The 17299-nt window shown below is 39.4% G+C and overlaps 1 protein-coding gene across 6 annotated transcripts in view; it reads left to right on the top strand.

Annotated features, from left to right (window-relative positions):
• The window catches only part of PARD3B (par-3 family cell polarity regulator beta), a 438076-nt gene that overhangs the window by 121225 nt on the left and 299552 nt on the right, over positions 1 to 17299 (top strand). For all 6 annotated transcript variants that reach the window (XM_068138375.1, XM_068138377.1, XM_068138373.1 and 3 more), the window contains exon 3: positions 14333 to 14504. In XM_068138375.1, the coding sequence (XP_067994476.1) occupies positions 14333 to 14504 (172 nt within the window). The remainder of the gene's footprint in view (positions 1 to 14332; positions 14505 to 17299) is intronic.

Below are 17299 nucleotides of genomic sequence, written 5' to 3'. Positions count from 1 at the left end.
CTCAGAATTAAGTCAGCGTGTGAAAGGGCAAGAGGTCTTTATTTTCTGGTTTTTTCCAAAGGTGTATGTGTGCTTTATTAAAATGTACTAGAAACCCCCCATAGGAATACTGTTTATTGACAGAACTAATAACAAACTAATAGAGACTGATGGAATTAGTTTATCATTAGGGACAGACCTTTCCTCATCAAGGTGACAGCCAATTTTGTAAGCTTACTTTTGCCTTTCCAGAGCCTGACATATAAACTGTCAGAGACAGGGCAAATAATGCAGTCTCACTTATCTAGGCATCAGTAAGAATAGGACTCTTGGCAGTTGTAAATACTGAAATGTTTTTCTGCACAGACAGAAACACAATGTGAGAACTGTATGACGTGTGGCAACATCCCAAGATTTATCAAGCCTGTCTGTACTAATGAAAGTTGTTGTGTGTGTTATGCTGTACAGATGGTTTTACACTTTTTGATGGTTTTACAATTCAAGCATTTTTTGTATTGCCTTTTTTTTTTTTTTAACCTCCAAAGTTCTATTTCCCCATTCTACAATGTCCTTTAAAAAGATCAAAGCCATTTCAAAACAGACAGCTAATTCTTATACTGTTGCTGAGTAATTGTGGCTAAAGTGAAACCTTACATTTCCACATGATGCATACTGTCAAATCAGTGAGAGAGGGGAAAAAAACAAACAACAAAACAACCAAGTGACTTGGCAGAAGTCAATCTGGGGTTTTCTAAGCTTTACAGCTCAGAAGGTTAAATGCACATTCAGGTGGTTAGCCATCAAGTCACTTGCCTTGACTTGATAGTTACATTCTGCTAACTCTTTTTGGCACTTTTGAGGCCATGGCTAGACTATTGTGTCTAATTTTGGTCTCCTTCATGCAAGAAAGATTTTGACACACTTGGAGCAAGCTCAGCACAGGGTTGCCAGCACGATAAGGAATTGAACACACAGTCTGTGGGGAGGGAGTGAGTGAACTTCCTAGGAAAGGGGGCTCTTACTGCTGTCAACAGCTGCACTCTCCTATTAAATACAGGACCTATTTGAAAGTCCTCAATGAGAAGCCAAGAGTTAATGAACATTAAGTGGTCATAAGGAAGACTAATAAGACACTTGTGAAGTCTTTATCTTTGAAGATGCACAAAACTGGACTGGGCTCTGAGCAACCTGAACTGGCTTTTATTCTGAGCTTAGCACTAGCATGGCCCTGCTTTGAGTGATGGACTGAACCTGTGACTTCCAGAGGTTCCTGTCCAACTGAAACTGTTCCATGAGCCCGACAGGTTAGATTATAATCTTGAAAAGATGTGAAAGTTGAAGTGTTTAGTTAAAAATGCAAAGTGCTTTTTTAACATCATAAATGATTGCCTAGAGCAGGAAAAGCCATGCAAATTCCTAAGAATTTCAATTATACCCTCTCTTCTTACTGAAGTAATATAATATATCTTCACCACAGTTTACTTTGGTTTAAGTTTCTGAAGATTTTCACATTACTATATTATATGAAGGTTAAGCTACCTTTGGAAGATTCTGCTTCCTTAAGTTTTGTATTCACTATATGCAATTGAGAGACCAGAAGAGCATAAAGAAAGAACTGTTGGTACTGCAAGTACATCTGGCAGTGCATTGAAGACCAGTATTTTCTTCAAAGATTTGTAGGTAAGGACAGCAGTTTGGAGAAATGATGATAGGCTCCCAAAATAATTTTATCTCAGCTCCCTTTCACCCCTGTTTAGCTCCTATATCCAGATTTGATGTGGACTGGGGAAAGTCAGCAGTGAGCAGCCTCTCTTTCTTCCCTATCAGCTTCTGCACCTTTCATATAAAGTCACCTTAAATGGCATCACAGTGATCAGACTGGGAGTATGGGAGAGAAGCCCCAGCAATGAAGCAGCTTATCAGTTCATGAGCTGCTCAGTTTGTTCTTGCAGTTTTTTCTGTAACTAGATGCTCAGCAGCAGTCCACTTAAACATTTCCTTTAATCAAGACTGCCCAAAAGGCTGGATTTTTACAACCCATAAGCTTTTCTAAGGCTTCAAAAGCATCTAGAAAAGGGTGAGAAGGTGGGAAGAAAAGGTCAATGCAGTTTGCTGGAAAGGTCTGCTGAATAGCAAGCAATGAACCTGCTAAAGTATGAGTGGATTTGGGAGCAGTTTGAGCTCTCTTTACCTGGCTTTCCACTTCTCTGCCTCATTTTGTTATTTGTGGCTTGGAGTATATGGTGTGACTCTGGGTTCTCTGATCAACAAAGATGCTCACTCTGTCAAGAGTGGTTTATGTTGTTACTGTCTTGGTTTATTATGTGCTCCCTAGAAAGGTTGGACTGAGTTGTTAATTTAGCATTAAAGTACTGTTTTAATGTAAGATAATTCATATTATAGAATTACTATAATTCATATCATGAAAGTGAACATTTATTCATGCTTTCCCACAACATGGTAACTAATGTTACTTTCATTTCTATGGATAAACTGTCTTTTTTCAGAAACCAAGGCACAGTAAATTTTCCCTTTTCAATGACTGATTACAATAAGTGCATTTGACAAGCATGGCTCTAGTAAGTAATGCAGCCTTTGATATTAGTATCTGCATTTTTATAGGACCATTTTAAATGATCTCTTAAAAATTAGCTCATCTTCTGTAAAGTCCATATAGGAGACAGTACTCAGTTTCAAGGTAAACAGAAAGGGAGTAATCAGCCTAGCATTTTACAGTCTTCCTTCTATTTTTAAATTTTTTTGTCATGGATAAATGAAGAGTAAAAACAAAGGGCATTTGTTATCTAGCAAAACTCAGAAACCATTTCACATGAGAACATAATGAGTGTGACAGGCTACAAATAGCACCGAACATGAATCTTTTACAGAAGAAAAGAGGAATGTCCTTTGGTATATTTACTTCAATCAACCCTAATAAGGCTTATTTTATGTGTTTTATGCATCCACCATCATAATTATAAATCCTTGACATTTTAGCACTAGCATTTATATCTGCCAGGGAGGCTACCCAGAGTCAACCCTCAAGGAATGTCTGTATTGTTACTATGGATCTCCATAACAGCTCTCAAGTAGTTACTAAGTGGCTTAAAAAATTACATCTCAGTCATGCTTGAAGGGCTCATCAAACTTTGCCACAAATATCAATGTTAAGTACCCAATCAGCTGCATTGTTTGAAGTACTGTCACGTGTGCCCACAAAGGAATAGGTTGGACAGTATGTAAGGTCTCATCAATCAGGTAGATTTTTTTTTTGCTACACCATTTTTGAAAAAAAAGAAAAAAAGGGGGGGAGGGGGGAAAGGTAGGGAAAAAAAGGAGGAAAAAGAAAAAAGGCCAACCCCCAAACCTGCCAATTCAGCTACAGGGGAATAACAGGAAGATAAGGACATCTTTTGATTTATCTCACCCACGGAAACAACAGCTAGACTTTCTGCAAAACATGCACACAAGGGGTTTCTCAGGTATGATTTCTTAATACAGAGGGTTTTTTATTCTTTGTAGAATAGTTGTGGACCTTTCCAAAATAGCAGTTAGAAAAACCTCATGCCAAAAGCCACAAGAGAAATTGCAGAGCAGGCTGTATAGAAAGAAATCTGGAAACTTGCATTTATAAATTTAGCTAGTTGCTCAGATTCAGTGACGAGACTGACTAATGCCAGACTTGTGGTAACAAAATGGTCCAAATTTTTGATCTCCCAGAAGTAGTGGAGAGTTTGAGCCCCTTCCCATCACTGTGATGTCAGCAACTACAAATCTAGTAAATTCAAGTAACCCCAGTCAGCATAGCTCTTTAGCAGACAAAGGCCCCATTAGGTGCTACAGCACAAGCACAGCAGGAGAGCTGGAGAAGCAGCTCCAGAGGGTTAACATGCAGTCCTTTTTCCTTTGTGTACTGCTATCTCATTAATTCTCATTTAGATGTAATGAGTGATGGACAAGAAGAGGAACTGAATTTTTTGGGAAGTATATCTGCTGATTAAAATGTGAAGACTGGAAACAATTGATATATCACTGTTTGAACAATTTTTTACAGTTTAGGGATCATTAGAAAATCTCAGCTTGGCTTATGAAGACAATTACTATTTAAAGTATCATCTCTTGCCACAATGCCTGTTAATAGTCAAACATTCGAAGCATTTGGCAGTATTGAGGACCTCCAGTGGCCCTGTGCTTTTAAAATGAACTAAAGCATTCAAGACTCTATCAATCCTGGATTCCACCCTCAGTTTCTCATTTTCTCCCCTGCTCTGTCCCTTGGTTTGTGCCAGAAAAACTGCATTGCCACTTGGCTAAGGATCCCTCCTTCTCTGCTGCTGGTAGCTCCTTTCCTTTCCCCCAGAAAAAGCTGGGACTTGGGCTGTGTCTGGTCTCTCTTTTCTGGGCATGCTGCTTCATGTCTTGTGTTATATTTTCCTTATGTGAGAAACAAGCTCACTGCTAAATTTTGAGTAAAAACAGTTAAAGGCAAAACAGCACTGGGTGCGCAGCAGATTCACTAGAGGCACGCCATAACAACACGAGTTGAGCTTGTATAGATGTCAAACATACATATTCATAAATATCTCCAGAAATCCTTTTACATTTCTCAAGCAATATGCAATATCCTAATAATCTTCCAATTTGTCTGTTTGGGGAGCTTGAAGAGATACAATTCCTTTTCCTTCTAACTTCAATTGCCCCTTTTCCTGAGATTAATAGATTGTCTATTTTTTTCACTGGCCCAGACTTCTGGGTTAATCTCTGCCTCATCCTCAGTGTTTAACTGTAATATTCTGACCGTCATCTGCCCCTCTTCCAGAACTACCCCTGTGTCCAATTGAACTTGTAACTCTCTCCCTAGTGAATTACATCCAGCACTTGGTACTACTAAGATATCTCCTACCCCGATTCTAGCTTCAGTCTCTAATTTAACATCCTTGACTACTGGGACTTTAAACCCTTCCCCCTTTGCCCCTAAAACTTTTACAGTAATTTTACTCTCCACACACCCTCTAAGAACCTTGGTAACACAAGTACGTTCAGCTCCTGTATCTACTAAAAAAATTAAAATTTCTTCCTGGGGTCCTACTCTCTCTCTCCTTCCTATGCTACCTTGGCACATGAATGCATGCAAAGCTTCCAGGAAAGGGGAGGGAGAAACCACAAAAGAACACCCCAAAAATCCAGGCTGTTGTATGTGAAAGGTAATGCCTGCACGCCCATGCACAGGCAGTGCAGAACTCAGCTTCCAGAATAACTTCCCTGCTCCTTCCTTATATAAGCTAAATGTATCTTCCTCAAAAACCTTAAGATCTCCCTTCCTCCTTGGGTGATCTTGTTTAAAATGCCCATCTTTCCTGCAATCTAATTTTCTCTCTAGCTCCTTACACCATACACTAATTTATCATTTTTGCCTTTTCCCAAGTTTCAGGATTATCCCTCCAATGCACTAATTGTAACCCCAGAGGACTGTCTGGGGGGTATATCCCTGGGTACCCTGGCACTCCTGTTTCTCCCAGGGCTGATCTATTTACCTGCCCCCTGCCCCATTTCCTGAGGTCCATTCTTTCCAACCACTCACAAACCGCTTCATCTGTTCACCGGCCAAGTCCTCATGGGACATTGAAAACATGGTTAGAAGGACTCTGCACTCGCTTTGTGAATCTGGACTGTCCAGTCCATGTCTCACGCACACATTCACCAGCCTAAATTCCTGCCAAACCAAATAATATTTTCAGTCCTTTTCTTATCTGGATCTTCATGCACAAGAATTACAGGCAGCTGCAGCAGCCAGGAGCTCCTTCCGTTGCCTTTATCTTATAATATTTGCTGAATCATTTACCCGTGTTCCGAGAGACTTCCAGGATCCTCCTTCCAGGCTGCTGAAATCAGCAGGGGTGGACCCCCGTCTGAAGGGTCCCTCAAGTCATCACAGACAGGGTAATCACGTATGGGTCACCAAATTGTGCGGAACGAGCTCACTGCTAAATTTCGAATACAAACAGTTTATTATAAAATAAAGGCAAAACAGCACTGGGTGCACAGCAGATTCACTAGAGGCATGCCATAACAACATGAGTTGAGCTTATATAGACGTCAAACATACATATTCATAAATATCTCAAGAAATCCCTTTACATTTCCCAAGCACGCTCCCATCCCCTCCATTCCCAGTCCCCCCTGTTGTTGGCTGTGGTCAGGGCTGGGACAAAGGTTTGCACTCCTGACCTGGCCAGTCTCAGACATCTTGACGCCTTACCCTCCCTCCATTTCTCTCCCAATGCACATCCTACACAACACAGACTACAACCAGCCAATCAGCTTAAGGATCGAACCCCAAGATCCCCAGCAACACTGGCACCCACCAGCACCCACCTTCCCCTTGCAAAAGCCAAATATAACAATTTCTCACACTTACATCCTTGAAAAGTTCTGAAAGCAGAGACTACCAGTGTTCGTACTGTGTGCAGTGGGATTCTATTCTTGACTACTTTTGACAGAACTGAAACAACTCTAAATAACTGTAGGAAAAGTGTCAGGTGGTCTTTGTAAAGATTCTTTGGTGTATGTAGTTTTGGCATGTAGGTAAACAAGATGAGCTAATCACCATAGCTTTCATGGAATGTATCTGTAATTTGTTTTCATATGTAGGTGTGAAGGAAGGCTGCCATATGCTGTGTGTATTGGGTTTTTTTCCTTGACAGCCTTTATTTTAAGTTAGAGGAATTCCAAGGCAAACTATTATGCAAGAATACCATTCCAAATACTTATCAGTACATACCAGCAGAATACCTTGAAAGAACATTGAAGAAAGGCTGTAGAGCTCCAGGAAAGTTTTAAATTGAAAAATTAAATAACGCTGTCGTCCATTTTTTAGGTACCCCAATTATGTTGTGCTGTTAGCAGTCTTTCATCTTTTAAATATCTGAACAGGAGTCTTTCATAAGTAATATATAAAATCTGCTTTTACATTAATGAGTTTGTGGAGTTCTGAGACATCTTACACAGTGGCTTTATGAATTTATTTTTTTGTTTAACATATAGTACGTTTAATCTCAGTCTTCTTGCCTCAATCTGAAATGTTCTTGTCCCCCTGGTAGGCATAAGTTAAAAGAATTACTTGCACCCACAGAAGAGTTTCTTTTAGGAAGATTAACTCCTTGAGAGAACTACAGAAATGTTCCTGATGTTCCTGCTTTTGTGTTCAGATTTCATGACACTTGTCTGTGCACAGCACTCTCATGTACTGTCATGGGAACAGGGGCGCAAGCATTGATCCATCTTTTTTAAAGGAGACAGAGATGCATCACTACCACAAGCTTACAGATGGTGGTAGTTTAAGGAGATATTAACTCGGTCAGCTGCTGACAGAAACTGGCTTTGTGAGGCTCACAGAGCTGAATTAGCCAGAAGTTGGAGAGTTGCTTTTCTTCCTGCCTGTAGCGCTCCCATGAAGGAGTAGAAAGTAGTGATTAAGGAAACAGGAAAATCAAGCTACAGCAGCCTCAAAGGAGATGTCAGATTTTAAACTGAAGATGGCCTGGTTCAAGCTGATAACTAAAGAGGGAACTTTGCCTTTGACATATGTTGGTGCAGGTGGTCAAGTGTCGTAGATGGCTGGACTAAAGAATTGATGAAATGCATAACCTTACCAAAATAAAATAAAATAAAATAAAATAATTATTTTTTGTAACTAGGCTGCTGTCAACTGAAGCCTTCCTTTCTCTGTCTGTATCTGGTTATTTGCAGGTATAAGCACCTGGGGAGAATTGAAAATTCTGATATTTTAATTTTTTTTTAAATGTTTAATTTGAGCTTTGCTTTATTCTGGTATCAATGTGGCACATACGGAAACACTGTGTATCTTTTTATCTCTTTGTTATATATACATATGGATACATGCAAGATTAATCCTACAGATCTCAAATTGAGGGATCAGAGAACAAGGTAATGTATTTGATGCTGTGGTGAACATGATTTTCTGCTGTATCTTGATCCATCACTTCTCCTTATGTCACAAAATTTGATGAAATAGTCACCAAGCTCTTTATTCATCCCTCCTGACAGCTCTTTGTTGAGATACGAGTGCTTTGTGTGAAAAGTCTTTACTAATTGACCAAAACAAAAAAAAAGGGAGAATTTTTTTGCCACATCATTTTATAAGTAACTAATAATCACTCCCACAGGAGCACTGGCTGTCAGAAATAGAGATGTGGTTTAAAAAAAACAACACCAGGCTTTTTTCTTCAATGAGCATATGAAGTCATGGGCAGAGAACAGCTGAACGGGAAGCAAACATGTCTGATGGTTTTACTACCTTTTGTTGCCCATAGTGAGATAAAATTGTAAATAAAAGTTGGCATGTGAAAAATAAGAGGAAAAGTACGCATCCAAAAGGAATTAAAAATTTAATACAAGTTGAGAATTAAATTCGTTTTTGTGCTTTTGAATACGTCATTCCTGGTGTTGAAAATTGAATGATGCTAGCCTGTGACTGAGGACTTCTCTTAGTGATTTTATCCTGACAGTAATTGAAAGCTGATTAATTTAATTGCAAGCAAGCTTTTATTTTCCTATTTCTTCCTTAGTACACTGTATACATGTCTGGTGTTTGGGGTCAGAAAGGAAATAGTGGTGTCTATTTTCTAATTCAGTACAGAAAAATCTAGTAAAATATACAGGGTTTAACCTTATTAGCAGTAATCTGCTTGTCAAAAGTGTAGTTTGAAGAGAGAAATAATTATGAAACCTTTTATTGAAAACGGTGCATAGGGCAGTGGAAAGTCAGATATTTCCAGTTTAACAGCCAAGTGCCTTAAAAAAAGATCTGTAAAGTTCTTCTATTTTGTTCAAGGGTGAGGATGTTCTTTGAAATTCTGAAACTCCATGAAATTGTTTATATTTAATTGAGCTTAATTAGCAAACACTGAAAGAAAAGTGTTGCAATTTTAATTTTTAGGGATTTCTTGTGTGTAGCAAATATCCTAGTATGCAGGGAAGCGTGGGTGCACTGTGTGCCTAAGAGCCCAGCGCTCCAACACCATTCTGCAGCTGTCTGTGGAGGCAGTGACAACAAAGCTGCTGCAGCTTGGGTTTATGGAGTGGAGTACTACTAGATTTGAAGGGGTTGAGTGCTCCTGGTAAATATAACATTTCCGTGGGAGCAGGGGCAGGGGAACACTTTGTCAGGTGGGGATTTTTTGAATGAAACACTGCATCAGTTTTCTGGCCGATAGCTCCCTGGGGTAAAACGTGCTGCTGGTTTGTACTGAATCCCTTTCAATCAGTGATGTTCATTATCTGCTGTGGGTATTTACCCACCTTTCTGCATATAAGGGTTGATCTTAATCAAACGAATGTGTGTTGCTCTTTATGTTTGGGAATGTAGCCATATAATTAACCTCATTTTACTCTTCTGTAAGTGTTGCAATTGAAAAGTCAATGAATTATTGCAAGAGCTGTGCCATAGGATGCCATACAAAAACCTTGGCTGCACTGTATCTTTGAGGTCTCTTCCAACCTTGGTGATTCTGTGATTCTCTGTGACTTGTAATAGGTTTATGACTTTTGATCCTCAAAAAAGCTAACAAAATATAACTGTTCATTATTGCTGCCTTGTATTGTGACTGTGTCAGTATTAGTAAGGAGGAGTTTAGTAATAAAAAGTGACAGATAAATGCTGCATTTTGGTAATTTATTGATCATCTGGGTAACTGGTACATTGTTAATAGATAGTAACACTGGTATAGAACCATTTTATCTATAGAGGAATGCATAGATATCTTTCACAGTAAATATTCATTGTATAAAAAGGGGGGTGCTTGAGTACAGCAAGTGTACACAACCACAACAGAGCACCGGTGTAATGTTTACACTTTACAAATAGAGCAATATTTTGTTGCGTTTTAAAAAAGGTACCATGCCGACCTACTGAACTCTCAATATTTATAGATATCGAGCTGGTAAGGTTACTTGTGTTGCAAACAGCGTTGTTGTCTTTATTATGTGTTTATAGAGAATTTCTTACTGTGTCCTGAAGTTCTCTTCCATCAGCAGAGGTTGGCAGTCTGTTCCCATTAACGAGTCTTCCACACTGGAAACAAAAAGTGAATGAATACAATTATTTGTTAATAATTTACATAACCTTAATTGTATTCATCGTTTTTTAAAGGCTGGTATTTATAGCATTCTGATTGATTAGCAGTGTGTTTATAATGTTCAAATTGCTACTGGTAATATGTGCCTGCACCTGCGACCCTGAGGAGCTCTTTCCCAAATAAACATTTTAAAGAACAAATGTCTGTTTATTTCCTTAGCAAGGAAAGGCTTTGTGTCTTTGCTGCCTCCACGTGCAGTACTGAAGTATTTCCTTTCCACACTCTCTTAAAAAGTCTGAGTTTTAACTCTGGTTATGTCACTTAATTGTGTATTCCATGGCACTGTAGCAGGCTTCTTGTGGAGTTGTCTTTGGAGACAATTAAAATCCACCTGGATGTGTTCCTCTGTGACAAATTCTAGGTGATCCTGCTCTGGCAGCGGGGTTGGACAAGATGATCTTTTGAGGTCCCTTCCAACATGTAACATTCTGTGATTCTGTGTAAAAAAAAAAAAAAAAAGAAATTACTTTTCCTTGTTTTTTTTTAACCTGTTAGAATAGGGAACTATGGGCTTTTCTCTGAAGTCACTTGAAGAATGCCAGCAGCAAGAAACTCTCCCACTTTCAGAAGGAGGTGAGCCCTATGTGGTTTAGTTCAGATGAAATATTACAGCCATTTGCCAGACTGTTGGCTTGCACCTCTGCCCTGCCTGCTTCAGCTTAGGGTCTGGGAGCAGAGTGCTGGCATGGGTACAGATGTGAAGTAGGGTAGTGGTGGCTTTTTCTTCCAACCCTGCTGTGGGAATTGAGAGGAGAGGAGCTGACACCATCCCCACCTATTTGAGTTTCTTGACAGGTGAATGAGAGTGGTAGTCACTTAGATGTGGAACCGGTATAATCACTATAATTCAGTAGGTGAAGACCTGGAGGTGTTACCCCTTTGGGGCACTGTGATTTCTGTGTGTCATTTTGCCTGAACCCAACTCACTTCTGACCAGCTGTGAAGGCAGTGGTTTGTCTTGTGACCTGTTCACTCTCAGGAAGTGTTACCCAGCACTAGGGCAGGTGCTTTAGGGATCCTTGGTGGAACAATGACACAATGAAATAGTTTTTGCAGTCAACATTTTATTTGGACTTGGACTCTGCAAATCAGGGCCTATGACAAATACTCAGAGCCAAACCAACCCTCTGTATATCAGATCATTCCCCAGTATTCTAGATCTTCTGCAGACCACCGCATTTGAAACCATCAGCCCTAATGGAGCTGAAGGCACCCATACACAACTGCCCAGCCCTTGGCAGCAGTGGCTGAAGGAGACAGGTGGCAGCCCAGTGGCAATAGCAGCGGTGGCAGCAGGGCCAGTGGGAACCCTGTGTCTTCTAAAGGGCTCAGTCAGCCAGCACCCCCCACTATAAGGTGAAGTGGGGATCTAACCAGTCCCAGGACACCAGCAAGATTGTTGTGGTGGTGTAGCCACCATGCATTCTGCTTTTCTGGGCTGACTGGCAGGTAAGCTCCACTGTCTTACAGCTGTCAGACAAGAGTCTGTGACCTTGTTTGTTAAAATAATTTTATATTATAATTTCTGCTAGACTTCCATTTGCTCTTCAGGGGGAAAATGAAAATGTATAGTGCTTAGAAAGTCAAGTGTGCAATAAGACCACTATGTGCCATGAGCCTGCAAGAGCAGTGGTACGGGGCCAGAGCACTACTCTGGGTTCTGCTAGCCACCAGTAAAAAGTATTTACAGTAATTACAGTATCAGTGTTCTCCTAGTTTACTTTCCTGCTTTTTGCTACTACACATTTTGGGGGCTTTTGAATCTGAGATAGTGCTTACAGGTTCCCATTTGACAGTTCTTGCTGGCCTTTTCCACCAGTTTGTCTGTGTTTTTGAGTCAATCCATACTGTTGGCTTCTGCAGCATCCTGTAGCAGTAAGGGTAGAGTGTTAGAATCTAATACAGCATTTATCGTGCTAAGATATGAAACTATGGGGAAACTCCTCTTGGTCCAGTTCAAGAATTCACTCCTATATTCTCATCATATCACAACTGAGTTTCATTTACTGTATTCTACATTATAAATGGCCAAGTGAATGTAATACCCTACTATTACCTACAGTGCTTTCAGAGCCATGGTCCTGCACAATCTCAGATTTCCTTTTCATGAGTAACAGCTCCTTTCTTAGAAATTAACTTTTCATAGCAAAAGTGAGGTTGAGAAACCTTTTGGTGGGCAGCACTTTTGGAGTCATGAAGGACTCGGTAATATCAACATGAAGTAATTTTAGAAACAAACTAACTGTACCATAGATTTGGGATATTTTATTCCTTGTGCTGGAGCAAATTGTTGCGATTTGTTGGTGTCCTGGCTCTAAGGTAGCCTTTGTGGCTATATGTAGTTGTGGGGCATAGCAATGGCCTGGTGATGAACTTCTGGATAGTTTTTCTGTAATGCAGCAGTAAGATACAAAGAGTTTTCTTTGTTACTGGAATTAATCTTTCCTGTATGCTTTGGAGAAATAAAAAAACAAATTGTATGCTGTAAGAACTAGTTGTACGATGAGGAAAGGAAACAGGCTCCGTATGGAAAACAGTCTTTCCACCTTATTATTTAAGGGGGTTTGTGTGTCTCTGAAATATGCATCAGTAAGTATGAGCTGACACATTTCTAGCAACCAAATTATAAATGAGTGGAAGACCTGAAAATGTCAGTTTCTCCTTTAGAAACACTTCAGGATTATTTTTCTCTCTTTTTTTTTCCTTTTATTTCCCCCTTCCCCCTCCTATTTCCCCCCCTCCCCCGCCCCCCCCCCCCCCCCCCCCCCCTTTTTCCTCATATATTCATTTCTTCTTTTAGGCAAATGAGATCCCTTAAGTGATTGTCTCATTGTTTCAGTATGCTTAGGATTTATCTCAAGTTCTAATTGTTGACACTTTTCTTAAATATCAGAGGAGATTGGATGCACTAATATTTTTTATATAGAGAGTGTGTATACATACCTTAAAATAACACAGAGAAAGGAATAAATCAGTCCTTCAGACTTTGTGTATATGATGACATTGTTTAACCAGCTGTGTGTGTTGTGGTCTTTTTCACGATTAGTTCAGAAAAAAAGTGCAATAAATTAACATCTTAAGATGAAGATGTTGTGTACAATGCTTATTATGCAAAGTGTTTGCCATTGCCTGACAAGAGAACTGTGCTACGTCAGGTAGCGTGGCAGGAAAAGTGCTTGAACTGTAACTGTTACCTCCTCTGCTCTTGGAGAGGCCTCTAGGGTGTCAAGTGTTCTGTTGATTGAGAACAGCAAGTCTTCTAATTTATTTAGATTCATTGGGAATTAATAAATTTAGTTTGTTTTCCCAGAACTGTAACACAATTCACTGTTTCCCTGGAACTGTAACACAATGTTGTACACCAAGCCACATGTATCAGAATTACTTCTTGTTGAAGCTGTATCCACATTGTATCAATGTATTAGTAGGGGCCAAAAGGAAGATCCTTCTGAAAGGCCAGGTTAGCAGAGAAAAATAAAAATTCTCTGTAGGTTTTCTTGGTTTTTTAGTATATAATTTTCATTAATGTGATTTTGGACAGTGTACTATGTAGTCTGTTGTTGCTTAATCTCTCTGTGTGTCTGAAGCTGTGGAAGAGTCAGTGAGCCAGTGATGTTTTTCAGAAACAAAATATCTGGTATAAGTTTTCAGGAGAATATGGGAGGAGATGGTAGAAACATGGTAGGTAGAGATGTGTATGTGTGCCAGGCTGGACCAAGAAGCATTCATTCTTACAGTGGCATAGGTTGGGTGACCAGGGAAACTGCATTCTGTTGCTGTCCCAAATGTATTTTGCCAGTGCAATGTAATTATTATGCATATTGGTTGGTAGCACTAAATTTTTACATCATAGTCCCCTCCACTCCTAAGAATGAAATGCTATTCTGTGTTTTTAAGCATATTCAACCCTAAATGTTTTGGAACAATGTAAAATGCTCACTAATGGTAGTGTGCTAACCCTGAGAAAACCATGTCAGCACAGGGCACTGCTGAAGCATATACTTAAATCATATTGAAGTCAATGCATGTAAACACAAATATGAATGCTCTCCTGAATATATATGTTTATTGTTGGCTGTCCTGAAATAAGGTCATTAGTTTTGTACTCCCAATAAGTTTTAATTAAATATTTAAAAAAAAAAAAAAGATGTTTGGAATACTTTAACTATACAAACTATTATCTTTTGTTTTGATAGCTGATTGCTGTGTATGAAGAGCAAGAAACTCACCGCAAGACTGATGGCACCAATGGTGATTTGACAGACAGAAATAGCCCAGACTCCTTTGAGACTGAGGTAGCGGCTCAGCTGGCTGCCTTTCAGCCCATTGGTGGTGAGATTGAAGTGACTCCTTCTGCCCTAAAACTGGGTATGTATATCTTACATGGTTATGTCTGTAGTTTAATTTTACATATTTAAAGACTCTTTTTTTTAGCACCCCATTGTTTGCCTTGCAAGTCAGTGAAGACAACTTGTAATGACAGAAGCTGACCTGCTGAACAATTGATGCTGAAGGCTGCAACTGAGATGGCAAGCTTGCACTTGTGGCATGTGCCCTGCTGTGTTTTATGCCTGTCTGTACAGCTGGAGACTCTTTTTTTTCCTTTCTTTGACTGAGTAGGTTGCTGATAATTCTTCATTGCAATCTTCTGAGAGCCAAAACCTATGCAAAGTATTTTCAAGTAATAAAGTCAGTGAAAAAAATCCCACAGTGTTTTTGTTGAGGTACTTGGGCGCAATGAGTGTAAAACTGCTGTGTGCAAAACTGCTGTGTGCAACTACTTTTCCTGATTATCTGAGCTAGTGCCCTGTTTTGGGGGTGGGAGGTGGAAGGAAGGAAATGCTTGTTGCAAACAGTTCAGCTCTTTACCTTTGAAGAAGTTGCACAGCAGGGGCTGCATGCCTGACTTTTCAGGTGACAAACTGTGATTAGGAGAGACTTCTGCTTAATTCCTTCTTACATCGTGAAGTGCTGCAACCCATGTCCCCTGTGTTGTTTCAGTGTGCCTGGAAGGCCAAGAGTTCAGACACTGGTTTCCAATTATAAAGAGCTGGAGTCTCGTGTGTTGAACACAAAGCAGTTTAAAATACTTCCTTGGATTGAGAGCAGGATAAGCTGTCACTTAGACAGTAGATATAGAAGCTTTTGAAAACAGATTGAAGAGGAATCCTTGTACTCCTGATCTACAGGCAGAGTAAAATGACAGCATTTAGCAAAAGCCTAATTAGGAGAGGCTTCCCTGTATTCCACCAGAGATCATCACCCAGTTCACTCCATGTTCTTGATAACCACTGGCAGTCCTAACTATGTGCAACAACATTTTTAGTCTAAGCGGGTGGGCTAAGAGGAGAAATACTGCCTCTAGTTGTGCTGCTCTCATGATGTAGTCTGATGACAACTTCAGAAACTGAATGTTCATGTGTCTGTTTATATTAATTACCTTTGTAAAGGGAAAGCTAACAAAAATGTCAAGCTAAAATAAAATTTATAGTAAGACTCACTGGTTGAGGCCATGTAATGTAACTTCTCTTGGAAGTCTGTGCTCATTTTTGTAGCTGATGTAGATTCAAGTCTCTATCTGAATTTTCTATATTCTAGAGTATATATATAGAGAAAAAGTAATATTTAATAAATAACACACAAAAATCTAGGGAATGACCTAAAAATCTTGGGAAAATACATATGTAGGTATTTGAGCTATGCTTTTGGAAAACAGGAGGTGTGGAAAGGTCTGTGGCTAAAGTTTCAGTGGTTCAATGGTTTGCCACTTCATTTATTAAAAATGGGTATTTTTAAGTAACACCATGGGAACACATTTTAGCATGTTTCACAAAGTACTTCTGAGCCATGTTTGAAAAAAAAAAAAATCATTCTAAGTGGTTTGTTTAGCATGCTGTTGTATATAAGCTGAGGGCTGGAGAGATGGGTATTTAAGTCTAATGCAATTTTATGTAGGACAGTTAAATGCTAGACCTCTGGAGCTCACCAGTAAGCTAGTAGGTACTTCAATTTTCAGAGCATTTATGGAATCTTTCTACTATAGATTGTATAGGAGATGAAATATAACATGAGAAGAGCAGCCAGTTAGGGTTCTAGTTCATTTTCAGTGGAATACTAATATATATTTGAAGTTAAACTGAGTGATGGCTTCTTAAAATAGAGAACCTAAGCATAATAGGTTTGTCTCAATGGTTCTTTTTGAGATGGTTTTATTTTACAAAGTAAATGAATGATTTTCTATCTTCCAGTCCCATAAACTCAGTCTGCACTCTGAAATGTATGTTTTTTTTACTTCTCCTGCATTCTACATCATGGATTAAAGTTGTTTACACTTCATTTTTGCCTTTATGTTTTCCATACAAGTCCCTGGACCTTAAATTATGTCCTATTTCTGCTAGAGGCAAATTAAAAAGTAAATAAAGAAATAGAGGCACAATTTGTTTGCATCGATATCATCAATGCATAAACCACAGTAGTCTGGCTCCCTGTCTAATTATTGAATTGAGTCACACTTGCTCAGAGGAATAAATAAGAATTTTAAAAATCTGTTCTTATTTTGGGAGCAGGAGTGTGGTTATAAGTAGTGAGCATGTGTGGCTTTTCACGGTGAAGCTGTGCTTCAGGAACTGCCATGTGCTTACCTTTTAGAGTATTTTTGCAGAATGCTTTTAGGAATACGGTGCAGGGGCTCCGTCGTTAAATAAGTTGTCAGACTGAGTAGCAATTTTGCCTGTTAATTTCTGTTGGATGTTTTGTACTCTGTGAAACCAGATTCACAATTTTGCGTGGAAACAAAGTCTGTTTAGTGATCTGCTCAGAGAATATTTGAGCTTGATGCTTAATAATCACATGAAAATACTGTTGCTCTCAAACATGAGGGAATTTGCACTGGTTGTAGAAAAGACACTTAAGATACTGCCTTCAAACTTTTTTCTTTCTCAAATAAATTGTGTATTTGATCCAGTTAAGTTAATTCTATGTTACAAGGAATCACAGAGTGATAGGGGTTGGAAGGGACCTCTGGAGATCATCTGCTTCAACCCCCCAGCTAATGCCTAGATCAGGTTTCACAGGAACACATCCAGGTTGGTTTTGAAAGTCTCCAGAGTAGACTCCGCAACCTCTCTGGGCAGCCTGTTTCAGTGCTCTGTCACCCTCAAAGT

This window comes from Melanerpes formicivorus, unplaced genomic scaffold (assembly GCF_026170545.1).
Source record: "Melanerpes formicivorus ecotype bairdi unplaced genomic scaffold, bMelFor1.0.p_v2 SCAF_5, whole genome shotgun sequence".
NCBI classification, from domain to species: domain Eukaryota; kingdom Metazoa; phylum Chordata; class Aves; order Piciformes; family Picidae; genus Melanerpes; species Melanerpes formicivorus.
This window is presented reverse-complemented; position numbering and strand designations above follow the sequence as displayed.